The sequence below is a fragment of the Phalangium opilio genome, unplaced genomic scaffold (genome assembly GCF_054372755.1).
Source record: "Phalangium opilio isolate 3A_F unplaced genomic scaffold, DU_Popi_V2 ptg000013l_1, whole genome shotgun sequence".
Classification (NCBI taxonomy): domain Eukaryota; kingdom Metazoa; phylum Arthropoda; class Arachnida; order Opiliones; family Phalangiidae; genus Phalangium; species Phalangium opilio.
In genome coordinates this window covers 4,214,175-4,240,046 of record NW_028324148.1, presented here as the reverse complement: position 1 = coordinate 4,240,046, position 25,872 = coordinate 4,214,175, and the positions used below count along the sequence as shown (strand labels likewise).

Below are 25,872 nucleotides of genomic sequence, written 5' to 3'. Positions count from 1 at the left end.
GAGTTGGAAACCTTTCGTCTCCAACAGGGTTCAAGAGATTCAAAATTTAACGAAAGGGGGAGTATGGGGTCATTGTCCGGGGACTGAAAACCCGGCTGATCTTCCAACAAGGGGTATGGCAGCGCAGGACCTGTTAAAAAGCGAACTTTGGTGGTCGGGCCCAAAATGGTTGAAACAAACTGAAGAATACTGGCCTAAATCAATTCCAGAAACAAATCTGGAAGTGGTTTCCTACGAAAGGCGAAAATTAATTCTTGGGGTTAGTGTTAAGCAAAAAATTGGCATTCAACACATATTGGATTTGAACAGGCACAATTCGTTAGATAAGATTTTGCGCATTACTGCGTACGTATTCCGATTCATTAATAGAAATAAAAATATAGGGCCAATTAGCGCGGTGGAAATGTTGCACGCGGAATTGACTTGGGTAAGAGACATTCAATCGGAGGAATATGAAGAGGAGCTAAGATCCTTAAAAAAGGGGGAAGAAATTGAGCATTCCTCTAAAATTGCACAGTTAAGTCCGATGTTAATAGACGGAATTATTTGTGTTGGGGGGAGGATCGAGAGTTCTAATTTACGTTTCGAAGAAAAGCACCCCATTATTCTCAGTAAAAATCTTCATTTTTCTAAGCTATTAATGATGAGGAGGCACGAGCAGGTATTGCATGGAGGTATCAATGATACTATAACTCAAAACAGGGAAAGGTATTGGATTCCCGCAAACAGGCAATTGGCAAGGAAAGTGGTTAAAATTGCATAAATTGTAGAAAAACTACAGTGAAACAAGCGGATAGGCCAACGGCATCCTTGCCGTCAGATAGGATAGATGAATCCCCACCGTTCGCGAAAATGGGAATAGATTTTGCGGGACCTTTGTTTGTGAAAGACGGAAACCTTAACAATAAAAAGGTATACATTTGTTTGGCAACATGTGCGGTTACCCGGGCGGTCCATTTGGAGTTGGTCCCTTCCCTTAGCACGGATGAATTCATCTTAGCCCTGAGAAGGATAATTTCGCGGAGGGGGTTACCATCAGTCATATATACTGATAACGCGAAAACATTCAAAAAGGCCAACACTGATTTGTGCAATATCTGGAGAAATCTTAAAGAGCGGGAGCTACAGGAATTTTTTGGTAATAAGGGAATTCAATGGAAGTTTATCGTTGAAAGGGCACCCTGGCATGGAGGGTGGTGGGAGCGACTTGCTCGCACCACCAAAATTGCATTAAGAAAACTCTTAGGTCAGGCTAATTTCAACTATACGGAATTAGAAACCTCTATTTTGGAGGTTGAGGCCTTGATAAATTAATCAAAACGCGTCTTGGATTTAACCAAGACCTACAAAGTATCGATAAGAACAAGGTTAATCACTTGACTGAATGCGCAGATATTGAAACTTTTTTTTTAATTAAAACTTACATGCTTAAGAAAGTATGTTCCATCACCCTATTCCATTGAATAAACTTACTTTACTGGTAGTAAATTTTTTCCCTCTCAATAATTTGAAAAATTTACTTATCTCGGGTTTTCGAGCACAATTCCATTCCCCGAAAACATTTTATAACTACATTTATTATCACTTTTAAGAGAGTACGTGTATGACATTGTGTCGTTAATAGGTTGCTAACATATCCCCGTTTATGCCCTGAACGCTCCATAGTGAAACCTTTTGTTAATTTTAGTGCAAATTTCAACAATGGCAGCACATTCAACATGGACGTTATGATTTTTACTCTTGGTTAAACTGACTTATGTTAGTAGACCACTTCGATATGGAAAGACACGGGGGTAAAACTTTGCCTTCCATCTCGCTCGAGTGAGTCGAGTCGATGGAAAGATCATAAATAGAGCAGAGACGGCGAGGGGTCAAACCCCCCCCCCTCCCATATGTCCCGATACTAAGGATTGACATCTCTTTTTTACGTAAAAAGGGTCTATAGCAACGGTACGACAGACAATGTTCAAACGGTTCTGCCATGGCGTTTCTATGGTTCGCAAGCAGTAGGGGCGTGCATGATATTCGTAATTTTTTGATTTTCTTTGTTGTAATTGTTAACTTAAGCGTGGTCGTAGCCTGAAATTTATGACTTGGTTATTTTGAAAAATAGCCCGCGTTCACCAAGTCGCGTGATCTACGACGCTGTGGCTCGACTCTGCTACTTAGTCTGTATATCTTCAGGAACAAGGATAATGCATTAACGGTTTTTAAAGGAATATGGGATTTTTAAACTTGTCGCTGCGAATCTTCCTATAGTAAATGTTGTATTTCTAGTAGCCCCAGAGACTTCTGGTAGCACTCTTTATGCATTTGGTAGAACAGTTTTATAGAAATTGAAATGGTAGAAGATATTTATAAAATAAGATTTGTTCGAATATTTAAACTTCAATTTGGTCGAATTATTTCGTAGTTGTCCTATTTCAAGGCGAGGAATGCTCTCAAAAACAATTACTATTTGCTGACGAATACCTTAAAAAGTGATTCACACAGAATTCTCGAGCAGCTTAACGCGTAATTGAGTGGGCTATTGCCTTGGTGACGAGGCCAGCGAAAGACAAGGCATGAGAATGGCACAAGGCGTACTTCTATCAAGGGGGGTATACAACTATACATCCTCCTTGTTCGTATCGGGCGCAGCAGAAGCTAAAGCAGACTACCCCCTAATCGTTTTTTCATTGTTACGTGTAGTTACTAGTTATGAGGTATTTTTCCACACGAAAACTCTTAAAAGTGATAATAAATGTAGTTATAAAATGTTTTCGGGGAATGGAATTGTGCTCGAAAACCCGAGATAAGTAAATTTTTCAAATTATTGAGAGGGAAAAAATTTACTACCAGTAAAGTAAGTTTATTCAATGGAATAGGGTGATGGAACATACTTTCTTAAGCATGTAAGTTTTAATTAAAAAAAAAGTTTCAATATCTGCGCATTCAGTCAAGTGATTAACCTTGTTCTTATCGATACTTTGTAGGTCTTGGTTAAATCCAAGACGCGTTTTGATTAATATCTGTTACTTCGGTCTTAATTTTTATTAATTTTGCGTACATGCGGTGGTGATTAATTTATTTCAGTGCTCATTCCCGCTAGCTGCAGAAAAGGAAATAGTTTGTCATTCAATAGACTGAGAGTTATTAGCTAAGGGGACGTCACATCAATATTTTTAGTCTTAATTTAAGCTGATGAAATTCGTAGATATACGAGGGTGTGATGTCATGACAAAGATTTTAGTTCGACTATTTCTGATGAACCCAGACCAGAATATACCAGTTGCTTTCACGTTAACCCCATTTCCAATGTCATTGTGTCAACAAGATCTTATTCAGAACGGATATTTCTCTTAACCTTTACACGAGATTCAACATATAGATTACCATCTTTTGTGATTAACTTTAACCTAATTTAAGAAACTAAAATAGTAATTTTTTTTGTTAAAAGTGGCATTAAATAAGACAACTAGCAATAATTTGGCAATATTTCAGGGGAAAAGAAATACAATTTTGTAGTGTTTTGGAAAAGCTGGCAATATCATAATAATTATAATATAATATAAATATAACGCGTCTTAAAAAGATTTTCTCTTCCGTATAGTGTGGTAGTTTGGCATATTTTATTTTTCGCTCTGTCCTTAAGTACAATTTTAATTGGATTTAGCCATTGGGATAGATGATAAATGATTAGCCAGCGTACTACGGGAGTCTGGCAATGGAACTGTGCTTAGATTTATCATTGAATATAGGAAATAATAGGATCAACAAATTATTTAGTAGTATTTATGAAACTAATGGTAACTATTTTACCTTTGATAAATAAAGTGAAATGAGAGTTACAGTAGTTTATTGATGACAAAAGTTAGGGTTAATAGTATTATTTATTTTATATAATAGTTAAAATATAAATTGTAATTTTTTAAAGTTATGGCTGTTCAGTAATTACTTAAAAGTCATTAAAACAATAAATTGCTTTAAGAATATTTTTGTTAAACTTTTTTTCAAAGTTAAAACACGTATGATTATTATTTTATTGGCATGTGCTAAAGATTTATTTTAAAAACACATTTGGTTTGATAATTGCTACATTTATTTATAGGACGCAATTTGGAATTGAATTTCCCTGGTTGTTATTTATTTATGGTATTCATTATAATTATTTTCCAGTAAATAAAAATTTTGTTTTTCACGTTTAAAGCTAATAGTTGCGTATTTTTTAAAGGGTTTCATTCATAACTTTATAAGGAAAATTATTTTGGACACCAGAAAGGCTTTTGAGAATAATTAGTGATAGCGTCCTAACTGTCAAAAAATAGACCTTAACAGGGAAAAGCTAGGAATAACTATAATTAATTTTAACTGAATCTAAAATGTAAGTTTCACTATGAATACATGAGAGGGATTAAAAAAATGTTCAAAGAGAGTCATACGTGAAGGTTGGATTTAAAAAGTGTGAAAAGTTCAACATTAACGTTAGAGCACCAATAATCATTTTGTTAATCTCTCAAGTGAATAATTCAATGATGAAAAAATATTTATACACATGTAATCCTAGGACTGTATAATTGAGAATATATAATAGCCAGAAAAATAGTAAGCATGGGTTTTAATGTTAAATTATTTTAGGTATAAAAAAGGGAAGGGGGAGTTTGTTAAAATACTGCTAATATACTTAAAGATGCTTTTTAAAAAGGGTAGTGATTTGTTGGTGTAGAATCTGCAGTTTAGCTCAGAGAGTTAATGAAGCGCCTTGTATTTCGTTAGTGACATCTTCAATCCAGTTGATTTATTTTTTTTTCTATATTTAATACTATTGAACTAAGATGGCGTTAGTGGTTAATGTCATTAATTGGTAGCTTTTTTTACTGGTTCCATCGCGCTTGGTTTTGTTTTATTGATGTAGAGTCTGCAGTTTAGTTCACAGTTAATGAGGAGCCTTGTGTTTCACTATTGAACTAAGATGGCGTTAGTGGTTAATGTCATTAATTGGTAGCTTTTTTTACTGGTTCCATCGCGCTTGGTTTTGTTTTATTGATGTAGAGTCTGCAGTTTAGTTCACAGTTAATGAGGAGCCTTGTGTTTCACTATTGAACTAAGATGGCGTTAATGGTTAATTTCAGTAATCGGTAGCTTTTTTACTAGCTCCATCGCGCGTGATTTTGTTATGTTAATGTAGAATCTGCAATTTAGTTCAGAGAGTTAATGATGTGCCTTGTGTTTGTTAGCGACATCTCCAGTCCATTTTATTTTGTTTTGATATTTATTACTTTTGAACTCAAATAGCATTACTGCTTAACGTCATTAATTGGCAGCTTTATTTTACTAATTCCATCGAGCTTGTTTTGTTTGGCAAACGTCCGTAAAATAACGTTCATAAGGCGTTTCAATGGAAATTTAAATTGAAGTCCAAGGTGATTAGGCGGTTAATCACAGTTGGGTTTTTTAGAGTTACGAGTGAAGTACTTGAGGTTTAATCGGGTGGTGAAGGAGGGGGATTTGGGGTATTTCACCACCCGCGGACACGGGGTAGTCAGTTCCTGTAGGGTAGGCATGCTGACAAGTCCCTTATTCCCTCAAAACTTTGTCGCCCAGAAGCTTGGCTTACAGGAGTGCGCCCAAACTCCCAACATAGTAAAGTACATAATTTTACTAACAAACCATTGCTTTTCTAAATTTTAATAACGTTGAAGCAACTTTTGTTCAAAAAAGTTTTTTTAGCAAAATCATATCTGTTATGAACTTCTATTGTGTTGATGAACTTGAAGGCAAGGCTTGCCAAGCCGTTATATAACTATGCAGGGAAATTAAATAATTGACACGTATTATTTGGCCTTGGTACAGCTTGACGTTCTATAGACACTCACTCAACAAATACGAGGGTTATTTCTTTGAATATCTTTGCTGTTTTTAATCCAAAGTCGCTCTCATTCTTTGCATACGCCATACGTCTATAAAGTGTCTGTTATTTCGGCATAGAAGTTGAATATTTATATTTCTTGATCTGTCTATCGAAGTCTTGTGGTGTTGTTTTTTATAATGATGATGTTCATACTTTTTGGCTGTGTAGTTTTAATCTTTTATTATACTGGTAAAGGCTATGATGAATTATCTTTCTGTTGAAGCTTAGCAGCTGGCACGTGTTGATACAATACGCTTGTAGTTGTACGAAAATAGTCTTTAAATTGCATGTTTCAAAGTTGAACATATGAACTGCTCGTAGCATTTTTGTCGAAATAATTTTGTTCTTCGTTATATTAGTTATGTAAAGGGGCGGAGGGGGAGGAGGCGAAAGAAAACTTTACCATTTACTGGCTATTATATGTTCATTTAAATATGAGATTTTGAGGGTCAATTTTTATAAATTATGTCAGGCAACTCTTAGCTTTAAGTTTGAAAACAGTGCTGCTAGAACATGACAATTATTGTTTTGCGCGTGGGTTACCAAAGGGACAATGAAAAGGTTATAAAATTTTGAAGAAAAAAAATTATTCCAAAAGGCTTTGCAAATGCTACCCCTGTTGGTTTTAATCAATGGCACCCGTCACTCAGACTACTCCAGCTGGTGAGAAACACAAAGAGAATATGCAAAACTTCCTGGAATATTAATTGAAAAAAAAAAATGTTTTAGTTATTTTATTTACACGGGTAATGTAATATATATATATATTTTTTGGTAACCGCAATTGGGGAAATAATTCTCAAACTTTATAAAAACAAATTATACAACAATAGTAGGATATTAGTTAGTGGGACAAATTAATAAGTTCATATGGCTATTAAATACTTTAAAATAAATTTTTGAAAGTGGTATTAGATTGGGTCGGGTACACATTATTGGTAAGTTATACAAAGAAAAGGTTATATTAATAAATAATATTTAAACACAAAATCTTCGCTACAGGGGTTGAAATTAAAACAGTATGATATTAGATTAAATTAATTTAGTTTATAAAACCTCGTGGACTTATTTTGGAACGGTTTGAAATTGTTAATGCAAAAAAAAATTATGAGCGTCTTAATGTAAAAAAAAATATAGCGTGCTTAAAAGAGAAAAATGGTAGTTGCGAAACTGATATTTAGAGAACTCTTCGAATATATTAATTTTAATCAGTATTTATTTAAAATTTGTGTACGAGTGTCTAAATCTCAGTTCCAAAAATCTGTTCAATGTTAACTAATAATATGAGTTTGTCTCAATAGTAACACCAGCTTATTAAAGAATTATATTTAATCACATAGCATTACCAACAGGGGCTACGTTTTTAACTTGTTTTTATATAAAATACCATTGGGGCAAGGCAAAACCCTTCACTAGAAAATTTAAAAATTAATTCAAGAATCATCGCCTTTTTTCGAAACAATAGCATGGCCCTACAATCCTCCTTCCTCTCCCATTCACGGTTATTATAGTCTGGGCAACATCAAAATTTATCTCGAACCATTGTAAACCTTTAACTTGCTCGAGAATTAACAATTTTACCCAATCATAAATTACTTTAAAGGGAATATGAAACTATTAGTATATCTTTGACAGATATGATGCTCCTTTCTGGTACGAATATTGAAATTTTAAGCTTTACCCGGGGTAAATTTGATATGGATTCTTCAATCACGTTAGATCCTTTAATGTGTCTGGACTTTTTCCAAGAGCAGAACAGTGACGTCAGTCAAGTTACTGACGAATCTCTCCCTTTTTCTGATTATTGCATCACTGACCTCGTACCAGCCGTTGTCTTTTCTCACAAAGTTCACATAATGTCCCTCGGCCAACGATTGACCTTTATGAATAATCACCCCTTTAGTTTTAAAAAGCATCTTGCTCAAAGTGACATTTTGATTTTCAAAACTTGATATTTTGGTCGAAATCTTAACGGGACGACCATCTTTGTAATCGCCACGGAGAAGACACAAAAATACGTACTTCCCGCTGGATATCAATACATCACGCTCTTGTATTTTTGGGTTGTTACAAAATACGCATGGCACCTCTGTTAATCTCATCCTTTTTTCTAGAGATTTCCAATCAATTTTATCTCGGTTTTCTAGTGGAAGATTGAAAATGTTGCTTTCAACAATATTTTCCGAATTTTGTTCAACTTGACATTTGGGGCATTTGGTAAAGTTTCGCGACTTTGACCAAAAAAGATCTTTTAGAGCCTTAGAGTAATTGGCTTCCATTTCTTGACTTAGTGTCGTCAAGAGCACCATCAAAAATTCACTGGCGTCTTGTTGAACGTTTTGCGTAAAATGATTTCCGACAGCCATTCTCAGTTCCAACCCTTTACGACTGAAACTTCCTTGAGAACTCTCGATGTCGTTTATCGTGTCATGGAGGCAACGTAAAACTGGTTTTTCAACGAATGATCCATTGTAAGATTTAACCAATTCTCTTAATTCCGGCACTAATAAGAGTAGTTGCAAAACGCTATTAGAATAGCACGTTACTTGATCATCGTTAGCTAAACCTTTCAAGGGAAAACTATCCAAACTCTGTTGGGCTTTCCTTTTCTTCTTCGGTGTTTCTTCACATCTCACTTCCTCGCCTTCTAAAAGGCTTTTAGATAGTGTAGGCGCACTTCTTTTCCCACCTCTACTTTCTTTCGACTCCGTTATTTCCAAAAAAGGCAGATCTGGCCTATATTTTTTGCGAAGCCTGTTATATTCCATTATGGCTCGTCCATCCGCCTTAATTTTAGTCGGATCGAACTGTAATAGATGGAGTCCGGCTAAGGACGTCACTCTCGATAAAGCGACGTACGCCATGCCCGTTCCAAATAAATTCGGACCCAAATCCATAATGGCGCATTTTAAACTCATGCCTTGGCTTTTGTGTATCGTAATTGCGTATGCCAGGATGACGGGAAACTGGGAGCGCTTAACGTAAATGTTTGTCATGAGCAAAAATTTGACGCAAATTTTCTCAACTAAAAAGTCAGTGTTAGCGTTGTCGTTGTCGTTATTCGGTTCGCGATCTACTCTGAGAAAAATACCAACAACGTTTCCTTGTTCGTCCTTCTTGAATCCAGTTACGAAACCCATCGTACCATTTACAACGCCTTTTTCAAAACTGATATTCCTTCTGACCATTATACGGCAGCCAACGCAAAGAATTAACTCGCTCTCCAAACCGCCCGTTTTGGACGGTTCGTTTTTTAGACTTTGAAGTCTCCTCAAAATGTTTTTATTCATTTTTTTTCCATAGTCAGCGAGTCTATCCTGGCAAGGAATGACTTCAACTTTCTCGCCGTTTTTTCGCAGCATTTCGCCGTTGAATTTTTCGCACATGGCTAATTTAGGCATCAAACAAATTGGGCGAAACCCTTCATTGGACAGTTTAATGAAAAGGTCCATAGCCACCTCGATGTTTTTTCCTCGAGCAACCAATCTACTTTCTAAGGTTGCAACATCAGCTTTAGAAATATTTCCAATTCTAACTCTGCTTAAAATGTCGCCGTAACTTTGGTCGTTGGCTTGTCTAACATTTTGCGTTAGTTCATCGTATTTAAAAAACTTCCAAAGATCACTTCCTCCGATGCAATTGAATCTAAGTCTGGCTTCTTCGGAAGTGATTTTGATGAACGCGGGATTTCCTTGAACCGGAGGCAATTGGAAAAAGTCACCCAAAACAAGGATAAATACAACTCCACCAAATGGTTGGTTCATTTCCCAAAATTCGTTCAGCCTCAAGTGAACGTGAGTCAGTAACACCGACGAGACCATGGAAATTTCATCAATAATTAACAGTTTTAAATTTCCCAAAGTTTCTTTCATAATGCTCATATTGTCAGAACTTAGGGAATGGTATTCGGCAATACGCCCATGATCTACCGGCAACATTAGTAATCTGTGTAATGTTACGCCATTAACATTCAACGCTGCCAAACCCGTTGGCGCGGCAATTGCCACGCTAGCAGGATTTTGAAAGCGTCGCCTTACTGCGTTGGCGAGAGTGTCGATAAGAAACGATTTGCCAGTGCCACCAGGTCCCGACACAAAAAGGCACTTGTTTCCAGATTTTTCTCCCTCTTGGGAGAAGTGATCCATGATGTGATCATATATTCGCCTTTGATCCGAGTTTAGTAACGCCACATTGTCATCATCAGTCTCGAAATTGATTTCCATGGCAGCTTCCACATCAGCCATCGCGTGTTCAGTTTCGATAACAATTTCTTTCCCTTGTAGCGCATTTTCATCGTCTTCACTTTCGGCCTCCGATACTATGGTTTCTAGCTCGTTCGCCTTTTTAGAAGCCTTCCGTTTCTTTTCAACTTCTTTGGAAACCGACAGCTTCTCGTGATATTCTCTCATGTCTTTTAACACCGAAAGCGAGTTTTCGAAAGCATCGGCGTATGTTTCAAAATCGCCCAATAGCTCAGTTTCGTCACGCCACGGTTTGAAGAGGATCAGTAGAGCGTGACAATACTGTTCTTTCTCCTCCATCGGGTCGTGAATAAAGTGCTCTATTATGTACGGCTTAATTCTCTTTCTCATGAAACCCAGATTGTTTTTCAACTGGATGAGATTCGCATTTTTCTCGACACCCTCGGAGCGCATGGCATAATCGTAAAACTGACCAAATTCCCGCAAACTAAGATTTTCCAAGCTGTCGGGACGATTCGGATACTTGTCGTCGACGAACCCTTTTTGGCAAGTGTCCTTGCTTTCGGGGTCAGTTTCCCTCAAACGAGCGAGTTCCTTGTAACCTTTCAAAATTCTCGATCGGTTTTCTTTCAAGTTAGTGTTTATAAATTTAGTGCTGTCAGACTTGTTGAAAAGGTCTTGGCCCAGCATCATATCGAGAGCTTCATAAATTCCTATTTGCTTGCACGTCAAAGATTTCAATCTATAGGCAAATAATTTTTTGGACAAACTTTCGTTGCCTAACTCGGCAAAAGTTTGGTCCATGTCAGCCCGGTCTCCCTTTGTCACGTAAGCCGTAACATAGTTTGCCACTATTTCCGATTTGTCAGCGACAAATTGCAAATCCATGTTGGCTTTGGAAGCCAATAGTAGCGTTGGATTATAATCATTTATTAATTCTTCGTGCTGTTTTCTCGGCAAGTCGTACAACCGTTTCTGCACCTTTTTCATCTTACGGTGACGAGTAACTGATCTAACGGAATTCATAGTCGCTACGTTTGTTACGTTACGAGGGAAACCGTAACGACACACTCTCGATCCTTTTTTAGAATTTTTCACCTTCTTGTAACAACTGGAGGTGCATTTGTGAAATTGAAATTTTTTTACCAGCCGGTGCAATTCTGGACTTATCGATGCGCTTGGCATCGAACACGTGACGTGTTTTTGCACGTAATCCAAAATAGTCTCGGGCGAAGAAGTTCCAATCTTTGGAGCGTCCTTGGCCCACAAAAGCATGTGGTAGTGAGGTAAACCACGAGATTGGTATTCAACCCGCCAAAAATGATGTTCTATCATGCCAAGAACTGGATTTTGCTTACACAAGACAAAGTTGTTTAGCAGCGACCTCACTTTGTTGTGAAAGTGCAAATTTACGCTAAGCGGATCCAAATTCAACAATTCAGCCACCGTCATAGACTCTATTCCTGGAACGTCTGAATTCACTTTTCTCAAGTGATCGTGCAGTTCCATATCATCGTACTCGGCTGGATTAAAAGTTAAAAGCCAGGTGGGAGGACCAAATTCCCGAATCATCGCTAAAACGTTTCTAAGAACTTTATACCAGTAGTCCTTAGTTCCTCGAATATGACCCAAGAAAGTAGCTAAATTACTCTCAAGTTCTTTATCGCCAGATTCAACGCGACTGAGCAAATTTTCAACCCCAATAGGCATGGGTTTTTTTACACGAAGAACGTAGTTCAAACTGCTAGAAATCGCTTTCATTTCGCATTCTTGATAAGAATGGAACAGATAGGCGTAATCTCGTCTAAAAATTGGACTCTTGTTCAAAAAACGGGATAAACGATACTCGGTTTCCGTTATTTTCCCAAATGGTCTATCATCGTGCTTGCCAAAGCGACCCTTAGGGAACAAATGAACAAAGCTCATGTATTCCAAGTTTTTGTCCCAAGTGCTAACTGGCTCGGCTTCGACGCGCTTCATTTGGTAAGCGCCCAGTAAATCTTTCGGTGGTTGAACGTTCACTGGATGAATAGAGTAATGATCGTACAGATCATTGGCTTCACCCTCAGATAGTTTTCGCAACAAAGCCTCGGGCTGTGTTAAAATTTTGTAGGCGTTGCCTGGTGCAAGCCTAGACTGATTTTCATCCTGCTCCTGTATGTTCGAAGCGTTTTGGTCACCTTGGACGTCGTGACTACTATCCGCTGGCCCTTCTGTTTGAAGCGCAGCGGAAGCGCGTGTCAACGCATCGGATACATCATTAATTAACGCAAGTGGATCTGTTACGCTCAGTAATTCTTCGGGAGTCAATGAATTTTCATTTCCATCAATTTCTTGCGTGCCACAAATATATTCCTCATTCATTGTCGAAATATCAATGTCTTTGTAAAAAGGGTTTATCTTTTTCAGCACACTGAATGCTTTCAACACTTTTTCGAGGCAAACAACCTGTTGCCAAACTTTTTTGTCCGCTGTGGGAACGCCATTCACCAAGATATGCAGTTCGTGATTTTTGGGCACCGTCTTGGGAATCATCTTCAAATTTTTCTCCACGGGTATTGGAAGATAAATTACTCTTCCCTTCAAAGCTTTAACCGTGCCAAATTGCATGTTGGAGTTGGTTTTAGTGCCTAACCGCACCACAGTGTGGAAGGCTTTCACAAGTTGAATTAAAACTTTCTCGAACATGTTTAAATTGGTGACATCTGGCGGAGGATTGTCAACTGCCAAGTTGTTCAGAAAACTTCTGTTGGGAACTTTACCCTTTCCCAAATCCGTAGCGCAGTAACGACATAGAAGCATGTCCGCTTCTCTAGCGTCCGAATTATTCATTATCCAGCCAGCTCTTAAAATCAGATAGGCCTCGTTCTCAAAAACAGCACTGTTTACCAATTTTTCTACTGCTCTTAAATCAGATTTTTTCAATAATCTTAAACAGCAGTCGCAGGGCGTGTCGTGAAACTCGTTGGTGTTTAGCATTGCCCGAGCGAATTGATTCTCGTAAAGACTCAAGATTTCACTTTCATCGAGACTCGGCCGAGGAGCGTTAACGCTTCCTTCAGGAGCATCGTTTTGTTCCTTATTTAAATTTTTCCCACGTGTAGCAAGGGTTTTCCTTAATTCCGCCATGACATTCGTCACAGACTCGTAATCACCACTTTCAATTTCAGTTGAGATTTTAGTTAACGCGTTGAGTAACGCTTTGACGTGATAAATATTATTCAGAATATTTCTAATTCCCGAATAGTGAGGAGCCAGTTCAGCGAAAGCACGCAAATAACTTTGGCACTCTTCGCTATCAGCGCAGTAAGCAGTGTGTCCTAGGAACGGAACTATTCTCACAACTATTTCGTCTCCATCTGGTGGTATAAACACGTTTGATTTTTTGCAAAATTCTTTTCTTAATTCGCAAAGGTCCAAATCAGACTCAAAAATTTTAGTCAAAGATTTTTCATTCGCATTGGCAACTGTGTTTACGAAAGCTAGTACTTTTGCAATGGCTCGAGTTCGAACATTACAAATATCACTGCATTCCCAATATACAGTTTTGTTTTGGGTTTCAATAAACCCACCTTCATTGATCACAAAATTTGCTTTTGGATTCTTCTCTTCAGTTTCAACAATGTTGAAAAGATTCGTAACATCTCCCGATTCATTAACTTGTAAAACTAGTTCAACATTACTAGTTGCGTTATTGTTTTTCATGTCAACGATATTTCCCATTTCGTCAACAAACAATTCTTTAGTCGAAGTGGTAACACGGTCTCTCAGAACTTTTCGTACACGACCATCAGAATCCAATTGAAAAATTTTGCCGTAATGTGACTCATCGTCATTTTTCAATATTTTACCATTATTTCCAATCGGATAATAGGTAGTTTCATGGAAATAGGCCTCTTTCATGCTACTGTGAAGCCTTTTACCACCCACAACTTCTGTCAAATTGTCACAAGTGACTGACCCAATTTCTTTGATTTTTTTGACAAAATCCTTAAATTCACTAACTATCCTCGTTACTTGGGCGTGGTAAGCCGAATATAATTGCCTTTTGAAATGCAATATTCTACCAGCTAGCACTTGGCATTTTAGGTTGTGAGAGATAGACTTCGTGCGTTGTTTTTTAGTCTCACCGTTGAAAGACTCTGACGCCGCCAGTCTTTCAGTTAGACGTTTGACTAGAAACCTTTTATAGCTTTCAGCTATAATTTTTTTGTTTTTCGTTTTGAAAATTCCCGCATTGAGAAGCTTTTTTGCAAAACCAAACTTATCTTGTTTAGTGGGTTTCATATATTTTTTTTTATTTTTTGATTGGGAACCCACATTAGTAGTGCCACCACGTGGTTTAGTCCAATTTTTTTTTTTCGCAATACCAAGGCCAGATTTACGCGCAACTTGATTATTTGCGTATTTTCTCTGAAAGCACTCCTTCTTTTTCAAATAGTGCTTTTTAAGGCAAAGTTGCCTACTTTGCTTCTTTTGCAAAGCTTTACTCTCAGCTTGCAATTTTAAGTTAGCTTCTGTTCTAGATTTCCCCATTGCAAGGCGTTTTTTTTTCCGCTTAGCTTGTTCTCGAGTAACCATTTTAAATAGTCAAGAATGGCTGTCACAATAATGTATTTAATAATATATTGCAACGGGTTTTGCAAATATGTTTGTTACACCCAGCAGTTCACAAGGAACTTTTTAAGAACTCTTTGAATTGGCAAAGGTACACACAGAACCCTTTAAATTTGCAAAGGTACACAAAGAAACCCTTGAATTTGCAAAGGTACACAAAGAAACCCTTGAATTTGCAAAGGTACACAAAGAAACCCTTGAATTTGCAGAGGTACACAAAGAAACCCTTGAATTTGCAAAGGTACACAAAGAAACCCTTGAATTTGCAAAGGTACACAAAGAAACCCTTTAAATTTGCAAAGGTACACAAAGAAACCCTTGAATTTGCAAAGGTACACAAAGAAACCCTTGAATTTGCAAAGGTACACAAAGAAACCCTTGAATTTGCAAAGGTACACAAAGAAACCCTTGAATTTGCAAAGGTACACAAAGAAACCCTTGAATTTGCAAAGGTACACAAAGAAACCCTTGAATTTGCAAAGGTACACAAAGAAACCCTTGAATTTGCAAAGGTACACAAAGAACCCTTTGCAAAACACTCAGATTTCAATGATGTAGGTAATAATGAAATGTGAGTAATAAAAAATAGGCTTATCATAAACTTTAACAAAAGGAAAATTGGAAAGAAAAAAATAATTGAGCACAAACGATGTATGAAGTTGGTTTAAATAACCAACTTATTAACCCATAAAATACTTCTAAATATAATTTGAAGTAATAGATATAATTAAATACAGGTTTTTAATAGAGGAATACGAACCTTAAGCCTGGCTTCGGAAAGTTGCCGCCTAAAAGTGAACTTTGAAGAGGCAGAGTTCGTAAGGGTGTAGCCCACTCGATCACGCAAGTGCGTGCAACTTGCGTGATCGAGTGGGGCAGTGAGCTCAAAAATAGGATAATGTGCTCCCTGAGTGGGGTGTGGTAAGGGCGAAAAGCCGAAAAAAAGTGAACTTTAAAGAGGGGGAAGGTGCCCTATTAAAAATCAAAATTGCGGCTGTATGTAAGGAAGTTTTACTAGTTAAACCTTGTTTAAATCTATCACATAAGGGTAGTTTTTAGGTTTTAACGGGCAAAATTATAATTACATTTATATCATAGAATTGAACGTTGTTGAACAAACGATTATTCTCCTTTTGGAGTATATAGAGTTTGTAGAAAGTGGCAGAAAGAGATGTTAGTGGAAAGAGCCCAAGTCTTAAAGTATAAGTATGCAGTCATAAAAGGGAAGAAAACGGTTTAAAAATTAAAGCAATTTGCTTGAAAACAATGACATGAGGTGAGATGTTTGTTTGAATATTTTTGGAAATTTCAAAACATGCTCCTGCAAATCTGTGTTTTATGTCAGGATTGGTTATAAACCCAGATTTCCCATTCATGGGAGCTTCACCTGATAACAAAATTTCTTGCGAATGCTGCGGTCTTGGATTATTAGAAATCAAATGCCCTTATTCAGTAAGAGAAATAAAAATAGACGAGTATGCAACTACGAAATCTTCATGCTTGGAATATTGTTAACAAACGAAGAAGTATAAACTGTCCTCTAGTTACGCTTACTATTATCAAGTACAAACCCAAATGATGATCCGTGATAGAAGTTATTGTGATTTTTGTCATTTGGACACTGAATGAAGTCAAAATTGAAAGAATTTTACCTGACTGAACTTTGGGAAGAAATAATTCAAAAATGTACAAAAAATTTTTACAAGTGCATATTATTAGAATTGGTTTGTAAGCATTTTAGAAGAAATGTTCTCTATAATGGCATTAGAGAAATTCCAGTGAACTCTCTAGCCGCAATTGTAAAAATCTGGTCAATAAAAAGTATTGTTATTGCGGTAAAGGGGAAGAGGGGAGAATGATAGCTTGTGATAATGAGAACTGTGATAGAAATAGTTTCATAATAACTTTCATTACATATCTTTAAAAATTACAAAGGCCCCAAGTACAAAATATTTTCTAAAAACCAACCCAAAAACCGAGGTAGAGGTAGACCAGGAAAGAAAAAGTGATAAAACTTAATTTGTGATAATTTTTATTCCTTCCACCTTAATTGTGCAATAAAAAATTTAAAATTTGCAAAAATATACTATGAACATCTTAAATCTAATCAAATGGTACTACAGAATTGATGGAAGGCAAGTATAATAAACGGTCCTCGTTTCATTTGATTGTATTTTTTGAAGTCTTCATAAAAATTTATATTTTCTATGGTTAGATCAGTTTGAATTTCGGCAGTTTTGTATGTATTATTGCTTGTCTGACTCGATGCCTCCACCATTTTAACATTAGCTTGAACAGATGCATTTAAAAAAAGTGGTACGCATTGACAAGCAACTTCAGTTCTTCCAGAATCTTCAATTCTGTCTTCAAGAATGCTTATTTCCATAATCACAGAATCATCTAGACTGTCTACCGTTAACACAGAATCATCTTGACTATCTTCCGTTAACATAGAAACGAAGAGATCATTTCCCAATGATGACATTGAGATCGCATTTTCACTTTTTGATTCCAATTCTCTCTTCTTCTCAGAACGCTCTAAATACCGATTATGTAAATCTAGTCTAGATTTTGGAGATCTTAAGCTTTGCACACTTCTATATCCCAGGAAAAGTGATGGAACCCAATCAGGGTGCGTCTCATCCTCCAAATTTGATGGTTTTCCTAAATTAAAATACATTGCATTAATGAAAAAATTTTAAAACTTGTACCATTTCTTTAATTTTAGTATTTCTTACCTGAAATAAAATGACGACTACATATTCTATGCCATTTCTGTATAGGGACTTGGCTCGCATACGTCACACTACGTCACACCTACAAATATAGCGCCATCCGTAGCGTAGTTTTGAACTATTTTATTCGGTCCGCCATGCCGGTATGTTTTTGACGTATTATGACAGTGTATTATTGTTGAAATGGTTCAAAGATGTTTAATTTCGGGATGCCCAAGTGTTACTGGAAGCTTAAAAATAAATGGAGAGAAAATTACTTTTCATAGAATTCCGAGAGTAATTATAGGTCAAGGCCCGAAGACGCGAAATTTATCCGAAATTAGACATAACCAGTGGCTGAAAAGACTAAGGCTTAACGGTAAAAGTAAGCTAGGAGATGAATTAAGAGTATGTTCCAATCATTTCTTCTCTGGTAAGTTGATGTATTATTTTCTTGCTACTATAGTCCAGCCCTAAATTGTCCCATTGTATGTAACAAACTTTGTTTTAGGAATCCCAGCACAGCTTTATGACAACACCAATCCTGATTGGGTACCAAGCCCATTTTTAAATGTTAAGAATGTGTCCGAAGAGGACAAAATAAAACTCTTGTCTAGTGTGAGTCGATATAAAAGAAAAGTAAATCGTTCTAATGTTAAAAACGGTATGATTTTGCTTTTACTAATTTAGTATTCCACGATACTAACTTATAAAATAATTACCATTGTAGTAAAAGGGATGCCTGTCTTAACCTCTAAGGAGAACAGTCAGAACACTCATTCTTTCACCGAGGAAGCCCATGATTCCATAATGGAAACTGTTACGTCAGACGTTGGCTTTGAGACTGAAGAACATTTTGACCAGCCTGTGGATGGCAGTTCTTTAGAGGATTCGGGAGTTTCACTTAACTTTTCAAATAGGAGTTGTGGCTGCGGAACTAAAGATTTCCAAGATATTGGAATCCAAACCACAAATAAAAACTATCATTCGGTTTGCATTCAGACAGAATATGTCATCTCTTTTGATTTTTCCATGCAAACAGAGGATAAAGTTTTAGTTGATGAAAGTAGCCAAACCTTTTCTCGGGTGTGCGACCAAGTTAATTTGGAGGCAGCGCTTTTTGATGTAGAAGAAGCCAGAACGATAATTGAAAACTTAAAATGCAAGATAGAAGAGAATGAAAGCTTGTTATCTAGCTACAGAGAAGAAATGCAGATTAAAATGGAAAGGCTGGAAGATATCAAAAAAGAATTGGATATAAGAAACTTTACCGAATATTCTTTTGTTGGAGATAATGAAAAAGTTAAACATTTTACTGGCCTAGAAACGTTTGAGTATCTATTAGAGATCTTTGACGAAGTTAAACCATACCTTTTTAAGAATGCTAAACTAACAGAATTCCAGCAGTACATTTTAACATTAATGAAATTGAGACTGGGGTTGACTAATCGAGATTTAGCCTACCGTTTCTGTGTCTCTGAACGAACAGCTGGTAGAGTGTTTTATAATACCCTGGACGCTATGTCCAAACGACTAGCTAGGTATATTCTTTGGCCAGATAGATCTATTTTGCAAGCAACTATGCCAATGTCTTTTCGAGAGCATTTTAGTACAAAAGTAGCAGTCATTATAGACTGCTTTGAGGTGTTTGCTGAAAAGCCTTCTAGCGTTATCGGCCAAGCGGAAACCTGGTCAAACTACAAACACCACAATACCGTCAAGTTCTTGATTGGGATTACTCCTCAAGGAACTGTTAGCTTTATATCCAAAGGATGGGGTGGAAGAGTCAGCGATAAGCACCTTACTGAAAGCTGTGGTTTTTTGGAAAAATTAACGCCCGGTGATGTTATTCTCGCAGATAGAGGATTTAATATTGCGGAATCTGTGGGCCTTTACTACGCATCTGTAAAATTACCCACTTTTGCCAAAGATAAAAAGCAATTAGATCCAAAAGATGTAGAATCCACCCGTAAGATTGCTAACGTTCGTATTCATGTAGAGAGAGTTATCGGGCACATCCGGCAAAAGTTTTCCATTTTGCATAGTAAGATTCCGATTGAGCTCTTGCATGGGGCCCCTGAAGAAGATTTAGCTAGCATAGATAAAATAGTTTTAGTAGCTTGTGCTCTTGTGAATCTTTGCCCGTCTGTAATCCCATTAGAATAAACCATAATTAATTATACACATTTAGATGGAAAAAAAATTGTTTGGCTTTTTTTAAACAAGTTTATAACGTTTTATGGCGAAAGTTTAAGAATAAAAATTATACAAAATATCACAGTTGTTTGGCTTTCTTATTACGTCTAGAGGGTTTAGATTTTGAGCAATCAGGACAAAACCATTTTTTCTTTTTGGGAGGTAGTTTTTCTATTTTAAGGCATGCTGTATGAAACCACGTAATTTTGCAGTTTTCATTATCACATGCAATCATTTGTGTCCCACTGTCTTTCTGCCTGCAATAACACCAGACCTCGCTATCATCATCATCATCATCTGCATTGTTGCTGGGAGAACTATTTTTGATGGGGCTTAAAATTTTTGACAATTTTTTGCGCGGACTCGTTGATGGGGATGATACATTAGTAGTACATTTAGTCTTGCTTGGACTGAGTAAAGTAGCGGCCATCGTTGAACTTGAGCATGGATTATTCTTCCTTGGACTGACTAGAGCAGCGGCCATCGTTGAACTTGAGCATGGATTATTCTTCCATGGACTGACTAGAGTAGTGGCCATCGTTGAACTTGAGCATGGATTATTCTTCCTTGGACTGACTAGAGTAGTGGTCATTGCTGCTGGCAAAGCTTTCGCTGAACTGTTTTGACTGGTAGTAAAAAAATGCCCTACAAGCTCAGGTAAAATAGCGCATTTAAAAAAATTTTCAGCCTTAGTGACAGTTGACTGCCAAAAGCTTTCGTCTGGAGCTATTCGTTCTATGTAGTAATCAACCTTGGTCCAGATACAAAAGTCAGCATACGAGGCATTAGTTAAATGTATTTGAGCCTGCACTTGATAAAAGTACTCATGACTCTTTCGCAACTTGTAACCGTGATCTGTATCTTCAAAGTATGAAGGGAGGAAATTGTTTTTTATGGACGTATCTCTTAAAGTGAAAGGGCATTTAATTTCCAGTACGCCCTTGCCACAGCAATCACAATGAAGCATACCATCTGGTGAAGCTCCTAGATGAGGGTATTTTTCGTGAAGCCAAATTCCCGATTTTGTGACACTGAGATTTTTATGCTTTTCTTTTTGGGCATCACTGTAAACCTTTCGGGCCTGATCTTCATTCTGAATACCCCATTTCGTAGCCTCAGTTGAAAAGCAGCGACTGGCAGGGTAGCATATGGTTTTTATTAAAGATAATGATGGCATTGCTGGATTTGTGTGGCAAGCGGCTTTCAAATTTGAGGCTGTTATCCGTCCTGACCGAATCCTTTGCCATAAGGAACTCTTGGCTTGCTCTCTAGTTTCTTTTTCTACCCTAACAATTTGCTCCTTGCTGACATCCAAAACAATTTTTTCACATTCATTTAACAGGTCACTGAAAGGCAATCCAGCCTTTTCTTCACAAAATAAGCTAGGCAGATGTACTGGGTACATTTTATCCAGGCATTTCGGTATAAAATTGTTATAGTAATGTGGGAGTAAACGAAATATCGCTGCTCTACTATCCTTTTCAAATAAGCGCTTATTTCTTGAGTTGAACTGTTCATAACTCATTCTATCAATTTCTGATCTTTTCTTGATGTTTGTTTTAGGAACTTTAACTGAATCATTGAGGGATTCATCCAATACTTTTTGTTTCGCTTTTGCTGATGTGAGTTTTAAATCAACTACGGGGCCATACTTCACCTCTTTGACAGTGGGTACTTTCCAGTAGGCCTTTTTTCCAGTTACAGTGATTGTTTCTCTGTAGCGGACTGCGTATTCCACATAAAATAATAATGCGGCAACATGTGTGCAGCATTCATCCAAACCCGCCATGCAGGTACAATGAGCAGATAAAATAGTCCCGTTAACGCCAGCAATGAACCAAGTTTTAAGTGGGGTTTCTCGCAGTCGTTGAGAATGCAAAACCTACATTTTCAGATTAATTACTACTTTATTAATCACTGAAACAATTGAAAATCAAGGACTTACCTGGCTTTTCACAATCACATTGCTGCAATTATCGATGACCTTTACGCAAACTTTATTTACAAATCCACAAACAAACTGGTCGTAGGCCAAAAGACTTTTGTAATTTTTTAATTGGTCGTGCGTATACGCAGAAACGCCACTAATTAAATAATTGTAAATATCTGGGTAGTGAACTGATGGCAAATTATCTACTCCTTCACCGTGACTTAGGCCTTGGTTCGATTTTTGGTCAATAAGCATAATACATTCGCTTTTCTTTAATTTGTAAGGATCTACTCCGTTAACATGACTTATTTTTTCCAAATACCTTTTCTTAACCTCAGGTGATAAAGAATCAAGATAATTTTTGCTTGAAACCTTGTTAACATCCTTTTCCTTAGCCATTTCCCACGTTATAAGCGATCAAAGTATACCAGCATGGCCGCACAGGTTGTGTTTCAAATATATCCCTATAGGTGTCGTTTTTCGATAATACGTTTTCAGTGCCAACCCCCTTTTCACCCCCACGGTGCCAAGTCCCTATTAGATCAAAAGTTGAAAATTTTTTTTCAAGATGAAGGGCGTTAACCCAAGCCTGCCTTCTTTTACGCGAAAGTTCTTCAATATAAGGCCCATATTTCTTATTTACACAAGGAAAACAGTAAAACGAAATCCCCTTATCTTTTTCCGTGCGACTTTTACACTTAAAAACTGAACAATAAACCATTTTTAACTAAAATATTAATTAAAATTGCTAAGCCTGTGCCACTCTATGAGGATTTTAAAGGAAAACTCATTTGTCGTCTGCTACGTCAGACTCACTCAGAATCTGGCAGCCCGAAACCGGAAATAAGCACAGGACAGTGGACATTGTCCAATAAAATTTTAAAATGTCCCATAACTTTTTTTTAAACTATGGACAGTTTGACCAATGAGTATCCCGAAATTTTGATATCTTGACTATGGAGAAGCGAGAATATTTTGGCACGCACACTCCAGTTACAATGTCCTATAAATTTTCGAGTCAAATAGGGGGTCACTGGACACACGTCCTATAAGAAATATTTCTTATTTCCAACCCTGACTGCAAACCAGCAAAAACAATTTTGATTGGTCGGTTACGAAAGTTCTAAAGACCACCACTAACCTAGCTAGCGCTGAAGACGAATTATTGGGGGCAGCACTGTAGAGCGTCTTTTTTCAAAAAAATTAATAATCATAACTGTCAAAAAATATAAATTTAATAAACCAAAACTTTTTAAAATGTATTAAACCAAAAATATTTAAAAATGTAATAAAACAAAAAATATTTAAAATGTAACAAAATAAACATTAATAAAACTTGTTAAAAGTGTTTGAGATAAATTATAAATCTGGGGTCCATTAGTTAACAAAATAAGGTGTGCTGTCATTACTTTCCTTGGAAAATCACTGTTAACGACAGTGCTTTTTCTTATGTTTAATAGTTTGCAAGGTATAAAAAGATGTTACGTTGGCGAGAAATATGTGGATATCTTCTGTAGAAAGCGTGGTTTTTCATAAAGCCTTACCTAATTTAAGATTTTAATCATTTGGGTAGAATTATTAGTTCAAAATATTCCTAAATCCAATTACAGTCAAAGCTTCCTGACATTTAAAATGTAGTTTGGTCTAAAAGCTATAAGGAGCTAACAACTGGCTAGGGGGAACAGATAGTCTGACGTCACACAGCCCCTCTCTGGTTGGAATTTTTGCGAGTAGAATACTGTTTCCAACCGTTAGGGGGGATGAAACTCCAGTAAGAGATAGAAGGGTGTGACGTTTCAGGGTCAGAACTGTTAGCTCCCTATTGTCTCCGTCATGAGTTCCCATATCAGAAGGGGAAAAGAAGTATTATATTCTTCCCCATAATATTTATCAAATTATTATTAATTTATTAATTTCTTTATCAACTTGCGTTAATCATTTCCTTCCTAACATAACTAATTAAAAGATTATTAATTTCTTTATCAACTTGCGTAAATCATTTCCTTCCTAACATAACTAATTAAAAGATTATTAATTTCTTTATCATCAACTTGCGTTAATCATTTCCTTCCTAACATAACTAATTAAAAGATTATTAATTTCTTTATCAACTTGCGTTAATCATTTCCTTCCTAACATAACTAATTAAAAGATTATTAATTTCTTTATCAACTTGCGTTAATCATTTCCTTCCTAACATAACTAATTAAAAGATTATTAATTTCTTTATCATCAACTTGCGTAAATCATTTCCTTCCTAACATAACTAATTAAAAGATTATTAATTTCTTTATCAACTTGCGTTAATCATTTCCTTCCTAACATAACTAATTAAAAGATTATTAATTTCTTTATCAACTTGCGTAAATCATTTCCTTCCTAACATAACTAATTAAAAGATTATTAATTTCTTTATCAACTTGCGTTAATCATTTCCTTCCTAACATAACTAATTAAAAGATTATTAATTTCTTTATCAACTTGCGTAAATCATTTCCTTCCTAACATAACTAATTAAAAGATTATTAATTTCTTTATGAACTTGCGTAAATCATTTCCTTCCTAACATAACTAATTAAAAGATTATTAATTTCTTTATCATCAACTTGCGTAAATCATTTCCAATCAAAAGATTATTAATTTCTTTATCAACTTGCGTAAATCATTTCCTTTCTAACATAATTAATCAAAAGATTATTAATTTCTTTATCAACTTGCGTTAATCATTTCCATCTATTATTATTATTATTAGTTCCAAACCATTGTTTGTTGGATGGCTCACTAATAGTGGTTTTGTTCGAAACTGAGCTTCATTCATGAAATATTACATATAACCACAATTAATATAACTTGTTAAAAGTGTGTTTGAGTTAAATTATAAATATGTAAACTATTAATTAAGAAAATAAGGTTTGCTGTCAATACTTTCCAGAAAATCACCGTTAATGGCAATAGTATTTATTGTATTTAATAGTTTACAAGGTAAACAAACGTGTTACGTTGGTGAGGAATATGTGTATAAATCTTCTGTAGTGAGCGTTGTTTTTCATAAAGCATTACCAAATGAAACATTTTAATCATTTAGGTAGAATACAAGGTTTTAATTAATACAATGGAACCCTGATTTGAGTAAATAAATAACGGCATTTTTAACTATCACTACTGTTACCTATGCTTACGAAATAAATAAAGCATAAATTCATAGCATAATACAAAGCAGACTTCGAAGACAGAGCATATATGAGGAAACCAGGATGGGAAATAAGATTGACGGGCCTGGTGCACTATGGCTATTGTTTTGACCAAGGCTTAGAGAAATTAATTCACCATGGCTGCCAGGCTGCGCACCACGATTAGAAGCATTAAAGGGGCTGAAGCGACCAAGGCTTAGCGCAATTTCACGGGTTTCACCGCCTTAAAAAAAGTGGCAAGTTTAGAAACAGATTGTGGGACAATAGAAAGGTGGAAAATTATGAAATTAGGCTTATATTAAAACTTGAAACCTACTTTATATTATATTTAAAATCTATCCATCAGCAAATCCTCAAAAAATATGAAAATGACAACGATAAAGGACCCACTCTCAAATTTTTTCCCCTTAAAAAAATGGCGACCACAAACGGGGTATTTGTCACGGCGGCAATATTAAAGCAGTCTTATCTCACTACCGATAGGGCATTTCAACCAAAAGGCATTAAGAAAAAACAATCGGATTAATATGACGCAACTAAACGCAAAAAAAGGCCAATTTTGGTCGCGCTGCAATTTTCTAGTAAATCAGTCTATCCATGCTTAAATAACGCAGATTGGGGTAATTTTGAAAATTTAAAATTAAACATACTTAAACTTAAAATTAATCAATGAAAGCTGGAAAGCACAAATACTAAATATGAGGCTTTCATTTGAAACCGTTTTCAAATCAAACAAACGTATAGTTATTTCATGACGGCTTCCACAAAAAGGCTATCTGTTAAATTTTTCCCATGTTATTTCTATGGAAAATTTCATGATTTTCATCAAAATATCGTAAAATTTTTATGGAAATGAAAACCACCCTTAGCAACTTTATTTTTTATAAGAAAAACTAATGGATGGATCTTTTTGAAATTTTAACCACATATTTAGGTCCCGAATTGTAGTTCTGTGGAATTTTTTCAAAGCAGTTAATACGATACAAAAAAAGTTATAACCAATCAAAAAACCATCCTTATACATTAAAGTCGGTATGAGGTCTTATCTAAGAGAGCTATCGCTCTCCTAGAATAGCAGGCCTATAACATATATTTACAATGATCCGGAGGAGCCTACCCCGCTTTCACCGGC

The 25,872-nt window shown here is 36.2% G+C and overlaps 3 protein-coding genes and 2 long non-coding RNA genes across 7 annotated transcripts; 2 read left to right on the top strand and 3 right to left on the bottom strand.

The window, feature by feature from the left end:
- Window positions 1–1,790: 1,790 nt before the first annotated feature.
- On the top strand, window positions 1,791–3,974 carry LOC149707870 (uncharacterized). Its single transcript, XR_016380592.1, has 2 exons — window positions 1,791–2,344; window positions 2,414–3,974. It is a non-coding gene; the product is annotated as an uncharacterized LOC149707870 (long non-coding RNA).
- Window positions 3,975–16,724: 12,750 nt separating this feature from the next.
- LOC149707869 (uncharacterized) lies at window positions 16,725–17,469 on the bottom strand. Its single transcript, XM_089864128.1, has 2 exons — window positions 17,448–17,469; window positions 16,725–17,373 (listed from the first exon to the last, which is right to left on the bottom strand). Exon 2 carries the CDS (start codon window positions 17,192–17,194, stop codon window positions 16,817–16,819), a length of 378 nt encoding a protein of 125 aa, XP_089720254.1. The 5' UTR covers window positions 17,195–17,373; window positions 17,448–17,469; the 3' UTR covers window positions 16,725–16,816.
- A 158-nt stretch (window positions 17,470–17,627) lies between these two features.
- Window positions 17,628–19,698, top strand: LOC149707868 (uncharacterized). Its single transcript, XM_089864127.1, has 3 exons — window positions 17,628–17,856; window positions 17,935–18,087; window positions 18,154–19,698. Exons 1-3 carry the CDS (start codon window positions 17,628–17,630, stop codon window positions 19,587–19,589), a joined length of 1,818 nt encoding a protein of 605 aa, XP_089720253.1. The 3' UTR covers window positions 19,590–19,698.
- LOC149707867 (uncharacterized) lies at window positions 19,699–22,090 on the bottom strand. Of its 3 annotated transcripts, none has more exons than XM_089864125.1 (3): window positions 21,872–22,090; window positions 21,565–21,814; window positions 19,699–21,501 (listed from the first exon to the last, which is right to left on the bottom strand). In XM_089864125.1, the coding sequence occupies exons 1-3, from the start codon at window positions 21,946–21,948 to the stop codon at window positions 19,699–19,701; spliced, it is 2,130 nt and encodes a 709-aa protein (XP_089720251.1). In that variant the 5' UTR covers window positions 21,949–22,090. The 3 variants fall into 3 exon arrangements, with proteins under 3 accessions (XP_089720251.1, XP_089720252.1, XP_089720250.1); XM_089864126.1 differs by having other exon boundaries at window positions 21,565–21,703; XM_089864124.1 differs by having other exon boundaries at window positions 21,565–22,090.
- Window positions 22,091–24,471: 2,381 nt separating this feature from the next.
- On the bottom strand, window positions 24,472–25,810 carry LOC149707866 (uncharacterized). The gene is made up of 2 exons (XR_016380591.1): window positions 25,057–25,810; window positions 24,472–24,963 (listed from the first exon to the last, which is right to left on the bottom strand). It is a non-coding gene; the product is annotated as an uncharacterized LOC149707866 (long non-coding RNA).
- Window positions 25,811–25,872: the final 62 nt, after the last annotated feature.

Excerpts from the sequence above, each read along its gene's own strand:
- LOC149707869 (XM_089864128.1), bottom strand. The coding sequence starts at position 17,194 with ATGTCATCATTGGGAAATGATCTCTTCGTTTCTATGTTAACGGAAGAT.
- LOC149707868 (XM_089864127.1), top strand. The coding sequence starts at position 17,628 with ATGGTTCAAAGATGTTTAATTTCGGGATGCCCAAGTGTTACTGGAAGC. Across the intron at positions 17,857-17,934 it reads TTCCAATCATTTCTTCTCTG|GAATCCCAGCACAGCTTTAT; the intron begins GTAAGTTGATGT and ends ACTTTGTTTTAG. Across the intron at positions 18,088-18,153 it reads TCGTTCTAATGTTAAAAACG|TAAAAGGGATGCCTGTCTTA; the intron begins GTATGATTTTGC and ends TTACCATTGTAG.
- LOC149707867 (XM_089864124.1), bottom strand. The coding sequence starts at position 21,948 with ATGGCTAAGGAAAAGGATGTTAACAAGGTTTCAAGCAAAAATTATCTT. Across the intron at positions 21,502-21,564 it reads ATGTGATTGTGAAAAGCCAG|GTTTTGCATTCTCAACGACT; the intron begins GTAAGTCCTTGA and ends CTGAAAATGTAG.